The sequence below is a fragment of the Triturus cristatus genome, chromosome 3_2 (genome assembly GCF_964204655.1).
Source record: "Triturus cristatus chromosome 3_2, aTriCri1.1, whole genome shotgun sequence".
Taxonomy (NCBI): Eukaryota; Metazoa; Chordata; class Amphibia; order Caudata; family Salamandridae; genus Triturus; species Triturus cristatus.
Genome location: NC_140584.1, coordinates 232,607,105 through 232,620,831, shown reverse-complemented (window position 1 = coordinate 232,620,831; position 13,727 = coordinate 232,607,105). Strand labels below are relative to the sequence as shown.

The following is a 13,727-nucleotide window of genomic DNA, read 5'->3' as shown; positions in this document are numbered from 1 at the left end:
AAACTTTTTGCGTTCTCCTAGCCTTTTTCTGTAACCTGGTATTGGTGATTTTAGGCCTCTGAGCACTTTAGCACTGGGGTCCAGTGTAAAGTGCGTGCGCTCTCTGAGTGCGTGTGATGAGATTGGCCTGCCCTCCCATAGGAATGCATGGGGGATATGTGTCCATGGTAATTCCTGATGTGAATGGAGTGCAGGGTCGAGTTTAGTATGTGCGAACTTGTGAGAATAAATGCTGCGCAATGGTGTGCGCAGATTTATGGTGACTAGTGGAGAAGTGTACTGTGTGTCTGCCTGCCCGATGTGGAGTGCATGTCTGGCTTGTGATTGACAGGAGCTGAGAGGGCTGAGGAATTACAGGAGCCAGGGTGAGTCTGCCCGGTGGTGAATGGAGAGATCTGCATGTAGATGGGACGGAGGAGTTGCATCTGGGACCTGAATAGGGCTGAGCCTTCCCTCCACAATGCTGGCTCCACTTCCTGTGGTGCGTCTGATGTCCCTGGCCTGTCCTGTGAATAGAGAGGGAAGCTGAGCAAAACAAAGTGCTCCTGAACCAGTTGTATCTGGTTCTCCCCTTGCCCTACAGTAGTAAAACAAAGGGTTTGCCGGTATAAATAGAGGGGCTGTGACCCCACGAAAATGTTCTTGTTCTTGATTTGAATCTACCAGGGGCGTGCTGCTGCTGGGGCTCAGGGGAAGGCTTGCCTCCCTGGGCCCTGCCCTGCCCCTGGATGCCTGGAGGACTTCTTTTTGGGACCCTTCTGCCCTGTATTGCCCTCTTCATCTGTGAGGACCTCGTTGCTGTGACCCTTTTGCTTCAGTTGCTATTCCTTGGGACTTTGTGGTATGGTACCCCTAGCGCCTCGTGAGCGCTTTATTCTTATTTTCTTGCAGAGTGCTGTAATTATTCCAGGAAGGAACGCTTCTGCATCCCACTCGCAGCGCTGAGCTGCAATCACCTTCGTGGGAATCCCCGGCGTAGGGATTCCCCCGTGGCCCCTTCATTGCGGGTGCCCACCCTGCTTATTTTAATATTGACTTGCAGGTGCCCACCCTGCCTGATGGCCGCTTATTTATATTTCGTGCACAGGTGCCCACTCTGCGTCTTCGTTTTGACTCTATAATTACTGCGGGTGCCCACCCCGCTTATTAGAATCTAACGCGGGTGCCGACCCTGCTTCTACATTTATTTTCTATCTCGAGGGAGCCTACCCCTCGTTTTGTGCCACAGAAGAAATCACCGCCACCGCCCGCGGCAAAACTGGAAGTCAGGCGGCCAGACGCCTGGAGCGGGGCGGGACTTCCACTTGAGGGAAGGAAGTCCAGCACGCCGCCCGAGATCCACCCGGAGCCTCGCAGGCTCCTTCTACAAGTCCCGGTCCTGAGGAGAGGGGACCGGGTGAAGCCTGGTGCCTACTTGTGCGGGGCTCCCATGACTGGGGGAGAGCCCCGCAGGCGCCCACGAGTCCAGATGAGAGGCGGAGGGGGCTCGAGGCACATTGCCGGTGCCTGCCCCCACGAGTGAAGAGGAGTCCTGTCCGGTGAGTGATGCCCATTGGGAGAGGGGCCCATGTTCTGTCCCAGTATGTTACCCCCCCAAGGGTACCTTTATTCGCAGCGCCAGTGCACCCCATGTATTGGGGGTAAGCTCCAACCTTTGGGGGCATTATTTAATTACCGAGCCCTGAGTGGCTCCAACAATGGGCATGTTCTGTTTATTTAAAGCGCCAGTCCATTTCACAGTGTTTGGGGGCCAGTTCTTTCTCTAAGTTTGCGCATAATTACGTCAGGAGCCAGTGTGCTCCAGGGGACATGAGGTGTAGAGCCTAGGTGGCTCCAACGTTGGTCACATCTATTTCCAGGGCCAGTAAGAGCCCCTGCCCACATCTTGATATTTACAGCTGCGCAGCAATTAGTGCCAGCTGCATCGTTTAGGTCCCCATGTTATGGTTCTCAGCTACACCGCAAGTAGTGGCTAGCTGCAACGTTTAGGCCTGTGTAGATTGCGCACCCTTGACTTTTGCTGCCTAGGCAGCAGCCCTGACTTTCTGGACACAGGACATTTGAGCCCCCCTTTCGGGATGGCCAGTTGGCCAGGGGTATTGTTAGGTTTATAGGGCACCAGGCTCTAAGGTGATGGTGGTGCCAGGAAATGTAATGTGTGTAGTATGTTTTACGCACCCTGTGTTATACCTCTAAATGTGTTTTATGATCATGAGGTTGTTTTACCTATCAGTGTTTATGCTGGTGAGGTTGGCGCGGAATGTAATTCGCGCCTGATGTGATACTGTGCATAATGTAGTTTATGTTACAGGCTGACGAAGAGTACAGTGGTTACCAGTAGTTACTCGTTGTGTTCTATGTTTATGATAAGTTCTACATTTACTAAGTTCACTTTGTGATGGTACTGACAGTGGTCCAGTTGGCCCTGTCAGGTGTAAATAATCCCTTGTAGATATGACCCAGTGCCAGGTGGCCCCATGTATATTATGTATTTACTATTCTAATGTGTTATGATAATACAAAGGCTATTTTTATATATAACCTTGTGTGGAGTTCCTTTTTTGGTGTGCCTGGGATGTTGTTGCTGCGTGCGTGTGCAAATGCTTTACACATTGCCACCGGGATAGGCCTGACTGCTTGTGCCAAGCTACCAAGGGGGTGAGCAGGGGTTATCTTTGGCGTGTAACTCCCTTGCCCTGACTAGAGTGGTGGTTTCTGACTCGCTTTGGCACAAGCCTTAGCCAACCAGAAATCCCATTTCTAACAATAGGTATGTACACTGGACTGAGCAAGACTGCAAGAATAACCAAAATGTAAGATAATTTGAATATCATCCACATAAGATGTGACAGACATCCCATGTGAAGCAATACGCCTGGAGGACACACATCTACATTAAAAAGCATAGGGCTTAACAAGGGTCCCTACGGGACACCACATGTTCACATGTTAGACCCACATTCCTTAGGGTGGTCTTCCCCCAAAACCTTTTTGCCTGTGACCCTCATATTTTTGCTAACCCTGTTTTTGCTGGCCTTTGGACTCTATGCACAATACCACTGCTAACCAGTGCTAAAGGGCTTGTGCTCTCTTCCCTAAACATGGTAGAATTGGTTTATACCTAATTGGCATATTTAATTAATGTGTAAGTCCCAAGTAAATGCATACACATGTGAACCAGGGCCTTCAAATTATATGTCGCTAGTGGGCCTGCAGCACTGATTGTGCCAATCATTTAGGAAGCCCTTCAAAACATGTCTCAGGCCTGTCTATTCAGCCTGTGTGTGCAGTTTTACACTGTTATTTCAACCTGACAAGATAAACCTCTTTCCAGGCCTAAACCTTCCTTTTTAATACATGATTCACCCCTAAGGTAGGCCCTATGCAGCCCTGCGGCCAGAACGCAGTGGTTTTAAAAAGGTGGAAATGTACTTTTACGTTTTAATTGTCCTGTTTGTGAAAAACTCCTAAAACATTTTTCATTGATGCAAGGCATGCCTCTCCCATAGCATTGGGTGAGCTGACTTTCAATTGCGAGCAGGTGGACAGGTCAGGTTTGGTGTCGAAAGAATTGTTTATAAAGGCCCTCTTTAATGGTAAAGTCATATTTCTAGTCAGAATTCTAAAAATGTCACACATAGAAAGTTAAAGGAATAAATTATGGACGTAATGCTGAACAATGCAAACATTCACCCCCAGTCACAAAGATATGGGTTTAATCCATTGTTCTTTTTCTCACCACGCCACCCCAGTTTAGACCCAGCAATATGCAAATCAGTCTTGACCCTGCACCTCATGGGAACAGTCCAGCCAGACAGGGTCAAGTTAGGTCCTCCCTGAACTGGAAACAAGCATCCTAGGACCAGTTTCGTGGCATCATGCAGGCCAACTTGAATACAGTGGTGCAGTGAGCAGGGTACCTTCCAAGAATTTGACACTGCGGTAGAAGAAATACAAGGGACAGTAAGAGCTGAGTCATTTGATAAACCTTATGGCAGAAAATGTGGAGGGCAGGAATCCAGCTAAGAACCAGATTGAAACACATTAAGCTACTTGACACTGTCGTCTAGAGAAAGAAGAGGAAACTGAGGAAGAATTAGTATCAAAAGCTGTAGGACTCTGATCAGTATTGGTATTATTAACTGAGGGAGTGAGATAGGATGTTGAAGACTTTGATTGTGGAATTAAAGGAAGAAGGAATACAGGAAAAGTAATAAGTTGTGCGAGGTTGGGGAATAGTTTGCCTATAATGTTTAACAGAAGCGATGCATTTTGTCTCAAGGATCATATACTCAGTTACTCGTCACTGCTTTTCAAAAGCTTTGCAGGAACGCTGAATCCCTGCAACCTCCTATCTGAACCCAGGCGCGGATGCTCGCCGGCTCACTGCTTGGATAGGCTTCAGCGCAGCAAGAAAGTCAAGTATCGTGAAAACCCAGACTGTGTAATTATGAGCCTAAATGCTAATATGATCCTCCTTAATAAACCCCTAAGCACCAAGGGCATTGGTATGTGAGGCGAACGTAATCCCAGGACAACGCCAATTATGAGTGACAGGAAGGGAACTAGTCCTTGTTGTTGGGAAAATATATATAAAAGGAATGCAGCTATGGTCTGTAGCACGTTTTATCCAAGCTAGGAAAAGAGTATCAATTGTAAGCCAATATCATCATTCAGTTCACTATCGATAAACGAGGGCAAACATTTCGACTTTTACAATTCTTAGATTTTACTTAAAACCTTTACAGTCAAAAGTAACTAAACCTCTATTTAAAATACCTTAGACGTACATGTCCCACCTTACCTATGGCACATCCCGTTATTGTGTTTCACATAGCCATGCTTTTCTTTAAAGGGCTATGCATCTGTTTGTGAAACAGACACACACACACACAATAAAATAACTAAATGATTGCTAAATCCAAATATGTTTTTTTCATATGCCACTATATAGTTTTATATTACATTAAACATCTGTTGTGTTTACTCCTTTTACTGCTTTTAAATTAAAAGAAATATAAAGAAGAGTGTGCTCATGATAATATTTCGTGTTCCTGGAATTACATTAACATTCTCAGTGTTACCGCAATTCAAAAGCGCATTATTTGGGACATGCTTCTTCGCTTATTTACATTTTCTGCTATAAGAGGCAACATAGTTTTAGATTTATGTAGTGCCATGCCAGTAATAAATTCTTAGTATTTTCATTTGGGTCTCTTCATTACCTAACAAACCCTTTACTGCCCTGATGAAATGTTAGTTCCCTTTGATTAGATATTCCACCCATACATTGATCACAAATAGTGTGGGAGAAAGCAGGTTACCCCAGTATATAATAATGGGTACATTAAAATATGACATTTTAATCTTAGTTGGACTGATGGAATCTTGCATGCATCATTTACCAGGGCTTCAATGAAAATAGAATATTCTGCTGTCAACGCGTCGTGACTTTTTCTCACATGCTTATACCCTTTGCGTGTTCTAATTTCCATTCATATGCTTTATTTCATCTGCAGACCAGCAATTATGTGACCCGGGAGGATTTCTTTGCAATGATCACGTGACCTGTGTTTCCCAAAGCTGGCTGTGCGATGGTGAACCTGACTGCCCAGATGGTTCCGATGAATCAGACGACAACTGTAAGTAGACGACTTGGTGTAAAAAAACATTACCCTAAAAAGTAATGTCTATGGCATTATCTAATGTATTTAAAATATTTTGTAAATCACCATACATGTCATCTTCTGGCCACTTACGAGAGCTTTTTCACATCTGCTGAGTGTGTTTGATTTGGGGGTAAAGGGGTCAGTCCCAAATTTCTTGTGCAGGGGAATGTTAGTTGCGTATGTGGTGACTAATGTGGTGACTTGGGTCATTATGAGCCTGTGTGAAGTGGGTAACACTGGACTCAGCATGAGCGTTTCGGCCTCTGTTCGACTTAAATCTTGCCTGCATCTCGAGCTTTCAGTTTAAAAAAAAACCCATTTAAGTAGATCAGCTTTCAGGGGTTTCCCAAAGAGCATCCAATTGGCTGTGCTCTGACGGGCGGGTTGGATGCATTTCAAATCTATTAGGCTTCCCTTTGTACAATCATTGGTGAGTGGAAGTCAAATTCATTGGTTTTGGATGGTGTCTAATGAGGCAATAATCTTCAAATATCACGCTCCCCTACTACTGACGTTCTTATGTAAGGTGCACAGAACATAGGGCCATATATACCAAATCATTTTTGGTCAGAAACTGCCCATTCACAAAAATGCTTTTTCATATGTACAAAGCGCACACTTCAGGTTGGTAAGGTTAAAGAAGTGCACTTTATTTTCAGGTATTTGGAAGGGGCGTGTTTAGGGCGTCCATCCCACATACCGAATTGCAGTGCTATGTATTCATGACTAAATTATGGTCGCAAACTTTCATTTTTTACCAACACCTCAAAGGTGGTGGTCACCTATCGCAAATAGGGACCCCCTCCTCCTTGTGAATTTTGAAACACATTTTAAAAAAGAGTAGGCATGCTCTTAAAAATGAAACTTAAATGTTTCATAACATTTTTTGAAAAGTATCCCATTTTCCTTTAAGAAAAACTGGCTGTCTTTCATATACAAAAAAATATTTATTAAAAAACAATCACAGACATGGTGGTCTGTTGACTCCACCATACCTGTGATAGCTGAAGACCATAACGGGTCGCAAACTTCAACCTACCTCATTAATATGCATGAGATAGGCCAATTTGCGACCCTGTAGGAATCCCTATTTCAGACTTTTCATACATTAGGAATTGTGATTTCCTAATTGCGATTCTGTAATAATCGCAATAAGAAAATCACACTCTCTCTATTTTCTGCATATGGACATTAAAATATAATTTTTTCATTCCACAAAAAATTAGCTGAAGTCTACTTGTAAACACAAAACAAGCTTGAGCGGAGGAAGGTTGATATCATAAGAAACAGGCCCAGAAAAAAATACCCACGTTTGTGTTTTACATTTTGTAGTTTTTTTTTTGGAAGAGGTCAGTCAGTCATTCAGTTATTCCTTATTTGGCTAGGAGTGAGCCATAAGGGGGCAGAAAGGCAGAGAGCATGAGAGAGTGTCAGACGCACAAACAAATAGGAAGACAGATAGATACCTAGGAATCGGTGGTGCTGGAACAGTTTTAGAACTGCAAGGAAGTTAAACAATAATGCAGAGATGCAAGTCAAGGCGACAATAGGGACTCAAGGCAGCCCTGGCAAAAATCCTCCTCCCCTCACTCTGTCCCTCTTTCTTCTCTAATCTCTCGTCTAAAGTTTCTCTTTCTCTCTTTCCTTCAGACCCTGCTTGAAGCAATTAAACTAAGGCAGCTGGGGAAAGTGATAGAAGTGGCTACAAGTCTTTTAATGCCAGCCTCAAAAAATTCTAGGGCCGTATTATAGAAAGTGCCCCAGGGCACTTTGATATTACAGAAAGGGTTGTAGACACTTGTGCGGCCCTTTCTGTAATACAGATAACGCTGGTCCACATATAGTGCCAGTGCTAAAACCAGAGGGTGTTCCCTCATTTGCATGGGGATGTGACCCCCTGCAAATGGGGGAATCCCTATGCCTCTGCTCCCACGCCGTTTTGTAGATGCGGGCACAGAGGCAAAGAAGCTGCCAGGAGGCACACTGACCTATAAGGTGGCGCAAAGTCAGTTTACCCCCTGATAATAGCCCTCTCTGGGGGGTAAAGGATGTCCTATGGATCCCTCAGATATCCCCTTGCTGGTGGGTGCAGTCACTCAATGCACCCACTTCTAATCCCCTTTAACAGTGCAGGTGGGTGGCTGCCTGCACAGTGAAGAACAGAGTAGCTGCTTCTAAGCCGCTCCGTATTACACTTGAATGCGCTGCTCCCAGGGCAGCACAAAGTTGCGGCTGCCCTTGGAGCAGCTCATTCAATGAAATAACACACAATCTCCTTGCAGAAAGGTGTGCCAGGCGCTAACAAGGAAAATACACCGCATTGCATAGCAAATAAATAAAAAGAATTACATTGCGCGCGCTGCATCTCCATTTGGCGTTGCAGCAAGCGCAATGAAATTCGTTTTATTTATTTATATATTTACTGACCTCCTTTTCGGCCGTATGCCGGAGTTTATTACCCCCCACCCCACCTCACCGCCGAGCGGCACTCCCTCGAGGAGCCGCCACTGGTTATTTGACACACACTGGTCCGTGATGTGGTAGTACAGAAAGCACTGTCTATAAATACAGATATCATAGCTCGGAAGTTATGGAAAATACTTTTCAACTTTTGCCGTCCTCATTTGAACTCAGGATCTACACGTATTAAATAAAATGCAGAGCTATTTTTCAATAATCTGACATCTGAATATGTTTCCGCGGGAAACCTTTCCCTTTGATTGCCCAGAGGTATCTAACATTGATCAGAGGCAATTTAAGCCCATTTCACGAAAAAGTTAATTTAACAAAACTGCAGCTAAGTTTTGATGGTCATTGTGCTTTCATAGTTTTCCAGATGTGCATTCTATTGACTTGGTATATTTTCCTTATAAAAATACAATTAGGTGGAACATATGGAGTGCTTGTAACACACATGGTCTATAAACATCGAACAGGAACATAATTAATTAGTACACCCGAATGCGGCAAGCCTGTGCACTATACTTCAACTTCCAATTTTCTATTAATTTATGTCTAAAGTGTTTATAGACCGAAAATGATTTTAGCTTCTGGATATCAATGAAATGCTTTTAAGAGAATGCTTTATGGGCCTTATGGCTGAAAATAATAGCTTTGCAAATTAAACGAGATGTGGTTATTGCCTGTGTTTATATATTCGAAAACAAAGGTGTCAGATATGTTTATGCCATATAATTCATTATACTCCGCATGTTTTCCTCTAAATGATATGATAATTCACATTTTTTTAGTGAGCTCCTGATTAAGTGTTGTATCCACAGACTATGCGGTTTATCTTAAATATTTGTGATCTTGATTCTTTGAATGAATGCCTCTTCTATGTGTTTGTTATTTTCAATGACAGTGCATAATGGGACTAAAATATATTTGTTTTGAAATTGCATGGTAGGAAGGACAATGGCACGTCACAGCTTTACTCTACAGAAGCTTTTGGAATCAATGTCATGACACTTTTTGGAAAACCTAGTTTTAGTAAACAAGAAACAGTTTAATATACTTGCATGTTTTGGTCCTATTTACAGTTGAACCGAGTTAGTTGTAAGATTGATTTGTTTGTGTAATGTTCAGCTTTTCTCTGTGTACACCATTCTGATTAATTAAATTAATCGCAAATATCAGGAGTGTGCAATGCTGGTCTACAAAGGTCTGACCCCATGCCAATTTTTCAGGATACCCACATGACTTCCATTTAATTAAGTCTCCAAAAGGACATTGTTTACAGAGTATGTTGTTATGCCTAATTACTGACATAGGTCTGGTCCAGTAATCGAAATGTTGATGCCCCTAGCTTACACTGGGGAGTACTTTAAATTGTATGAGAACACTTTCAGATTTATTTTCTTTTTTGCTTGTTTCTCATAACTGCATCAGCAAAGAATACAAACAGGCAATGAACATACATTTGTCATGTTTTATTTGGCTTGCACATAAAGCAATCGTATTAAAATCCATTTATTCACTGCAGTGATGTCAGAACAGTGGGTGACCAAATGGTTTCCCATACTGCTGTGATGTCACAAGGGAACACACTCACTTCCAATTTGTTCCATCACCTAGCCTAAGTGTCTAGAGAATAGAGTGTGGCAGTGTAATGGTAGTTGGGGAGGGTCACCTGCCTTTTTCCTTCTCCCCAGGTATCCATATACCCAAGCCAGATGGGAAAATGCAGCTGGTACTCTGCCTGCCCCAACTCCCTTCTCCCCTTTTAGCACAGGTCTCTGCAAACTTGCCCTGAAAAGACCAAACAGCCTGTACTGACAAGTGCTTTCACAGAGTCACTATCAATGTTTTGTTAATCTCTGTCCTCACTGTGAGAGCGGAGAGCGAGCTTGGTGCAGAGACTGGACTGGATGTCACAAAGGGTGGTGGGTGTGGTTGGCAGGAGGTCAGGTACTTTTTTATATTTGAGTTTGCGTGTGGGTGGGCAGATTTCATAAGGCTGGGTGGTTGGTAAGAAGCTAGGTACTTATGTTTCAATTTGGGAGGCAGAGGGAGGGGATATGTGGAGGTTGGTGAGGATGATTGGTAGGGACCACTAAGTGGGCAGGTCATTTTATGCATACCTCCCTATCACTCCTCTGCTGATAATTTGGGGTGCCTTATGTAATGTTAAATTATAGACAGCTAACATATGAAAAATGGGGATGTTTTTTCACTGATGGGTTCCGGGTGATATAAATAACTCGAGCTTCACTCTCATTGTCTATTGGATGTTGCTTAGTAACCCTTCAGTGAAAAACATTGCTGTTCATATTTACCCATATATAAATCTAAATGGTATGTAATGCTCTCATTGAGGAACACTAGGATGAATACATGATTGTGTCTGTGGTTATTTACTGTAATGAAGTAACAATAGTGAAAAAACAAAATTCATTTTTCAACTCATGTTATGTCATCAAGGTATGGGAGGAAAAAAGTTATGCTTGCAGGCCACCTGGTATTAGGAATTTTGCATGTACATACAGCAGAGGACGGCTAAGCCTAGGAAATAATATCATGTATGCATGACCAGCCTTGTCTTCTCCATACTCGTCCTACTCATCTCTGCACTGCAAGTGGATATAGGGAAATACATTGCAAAACAGAATGGGAACTGTAAATAAGGGGCTTATTTTGAACTTGGGTTCTAAGTGCTCTAAGTGTCTAAGTGCTGTATTAAACCACTCCAGCCTTCCTTTGGATGTCTTGCTCTTCTCTACATCTTTTTTAGATGTTGTCAAGGACCCCTCATAGATAGGTCTAATTCATATTGAATTTAAACTAGCAAATGGAAGGTGAAAATCAGAGTTTGAAGATTTCCTGAACTACCTGGTGAAATGGGAAAATATAAAGCAAACACAAGGAGATGATGGAAGGAGTGCTGAAACTTTTCAGTCACTCACCACTAGTGACAGATCTGGGTGGAATCCATCATCGTTCTTTAGCTCACTTAGCCACCCCAGTTCAGACCCAGCCATATACTAATCAGTCTTGACCCTGTTCTTCATGGAAACAGTCCAGCCCGAACTGCAAAGCCAGGTCTTCCCTGGACCGGAAACAAGCATCCTGGGCTGGGTATGAACTGGGGTGGCAAAGTGAACTAAACACCGATGATGGATTCAACCCAAATCTATGACTGGGGGCGAGTGCCTGAAAAGGTTTACTGCTCCATCCATAATCTCCTTGTATTTAAAATGGTCTGGCAGTTATAACTTTCTAAATGTTTCTGTAAATAGCTGGATTGAAATTTTGAAGTAGTTTTTGCATGGAGTTTTTCAAGGGAAATATTTCTTTGTTTACAGTATTTATTGCTTGCAGTTTGTTCGGACGCTTTAGGGTAACTATTTCATTTTAAAAAGCCAAATATATGTTCTTCAAATAAGGCACCAAATTGCAGAGGGATGTGAGTGAAGACGGTTCAGTGGCACTGACCTGCCATGCATTCTTCAACTCTAATACTACCCACCTCAGTGGTGCTTATTTCAGTATTTTAGTGCTCTCAGAAGGACTAAAGGATGCACCATGTAGGCCTGACACACCTGACTTTGCTCCATATATACAGGACATTCTGAGATGTAAAACATTCAGTGAACCTTTCCCACTGAAAAAGTGCCAGCCTGAATGGAACTCATTAATAATAATGTTAGCAGTAGGAGAGCAGGCTTTGTTTATTTGTGCACAATAAACTAAATACTATTATTTCCCACCAACCGTTATAAGCACATTTGTTCAAATGGATCATATCAACTCAGGTTAATATTTGTAGAGATTCAGACTAGAGTACTACATACTGAGGGGCAAATTTATGAGAGCTTTGCTTCATGCTTGCACCACTCAACATGGTACATGCACAACGGAAACCTTTCAGTCATATTTATGAAGCCAGGCAATGGCTTCACAAATATGTAGTAACGCAATGGGTGTTGTGGTGGGTGTTCTAATGCAGCTCTCATGGTTTTTGACGTGTTCCCGGTTTAGCACGAACTTGTAAACCTGGGTATGCATCGAAATCCTTCACCTCCCCAGGTGAGACATAACAATAAGAAGTATTTTTGTTTCTCACAGTTTTTTCCTCTTTCAATGTGCAGTAGCTAAACATTTATTTGCATTGCATTGTTTAGAGCCAGGTCAACTTGACAACATTTCTATAGCGAACAAATAAAATATAGACCCACTGCTATAAAGCATTTTGAATGCACATTTTTCTCATTGGGAACTATTCAAATTTAACTTTATTTCATATTTAAAACAAAAATATGTTTGGGTTTTATCTTACAAGTAATCTATCAACAGCTGCAATGTATTACAAAATATTGTAATACATTTTGCTGGAGTAGATATATTATCACTATATCATTGCACCTTGCTGAGTTATGCCTATTCTTTCATTTCAGCAAGTTTTCATTAAATATTCAATCACAATAAATTCAGGTTTATTTTTTCTATATGTTTCAGACCAACTGTAAATATTATTCTAAATAATAAGCAGATGTAGAAAAGAAATAGGATATTTACAGTGTCACTTGTAACTGCTAGAATATCCTATCAATTCCTTTATGCATCACATGGGACCATGGTTGTAATTTAGATTAGTGTGCAGTAGCCGCTCCACTGAGGCCTACACCTCCCTATCCACCTCCATGTCACTGTACCATGAGCAACAGCACCAATTGCCCTCAATCACTGGCAAGTTTGGGACTTGCCATGAAAATGGCTGTGTTGTTAAATTTATTTTGAACACTTCTGAGCCATTTGCGTTTGTTGAAAAACTCTAATTGCCCCATTGAGAACGATTTTAAGTCTAGCTGACAATCGCCTGGATTACTTCTGCTATATACAATGGTATCAGCTACCTGTGCTCTCTCTGGTGTATAGAGGTATCATATGTCATGTTTGGAAAAACATAAAAATGTAATTTGTTGAAAACTTTGAATTTTACTACTTGATTGCTGCAGAATTAACTCTTTCCTTAATCATGAAATCACTACAGCTCACCAGTTTCATGCTAGGACACGTGCTAGTTGGATACTCTGTGAATGGATCCTGGTGTTCTTGCATAATTGTGTGGTTCTCTTTGGTTTAGGTTGTAGTTCTAATTAGTGGCGTAACTAAACTTGAGAGGGCCTGTCTGCAAGGTACGTGGAGGAATTGGGTCCGGAATCAATCATGAGCTCTCGGACAATCAATCAATCAATCAATCAATCGATCAATCACTGCATTTGCAAAGCGCGCTACATACCCGAGAGGGTCTCAAGGCGCTGGGGAGGGGGAGGTGCTACTGGTCGAAGAGCCGGTTCTTGAGGAGTCTTCTGAAGGCCAGCAGGTCCTGGGTCTGTCGTAGGATGGTGGGCAGAGTGTTCCAGGTCTTGGCGGAGAGGTAGGAGAAGGATCTGCCGCCGGCGGTGGTTTTTCGGATGCGGGGGACTGTGGCGAGGGCGAGGTTGGCTGAGCGGAGGCTTCGGGTGGGGGTGTGGAAGCTGAGTCGGTTGTTGAGGTAGGTGGGTCCGGTGTTGTGCAGTGCTTTGTGTGCGTGGATCAGGAGCTTGATGGTGATCC

At 42.9% G+C, this 13,727-nt stretch overlaps 1 protein-coding gene across 1 annotated transcript in view; it reads left to right on the top strand.

The window, feature by feature from the left end:
- The first annotated feature begins 5,338 nt into the window (after positions 1-5,338).
- LRP1B (LDL receptor related protein 1B) overlaps positions 5,339-13,727 on the top strand; it is a 3,634,433-nt gene continuing 3,626,044 nt past the window's right edge. The window contains exons 1-2 of the mRNA XM_085647014.1: positions 5,339-5,342; positions 5,520-5,642. Coding sequence (XP_085503140.1) covers positions 5,339-5,342; positions 5,520-5,642 — 127 coding nt within the window. The remainder of the gene's footprint in view (positions 5,343-5,519; positions 5,643-13,727) is intronic.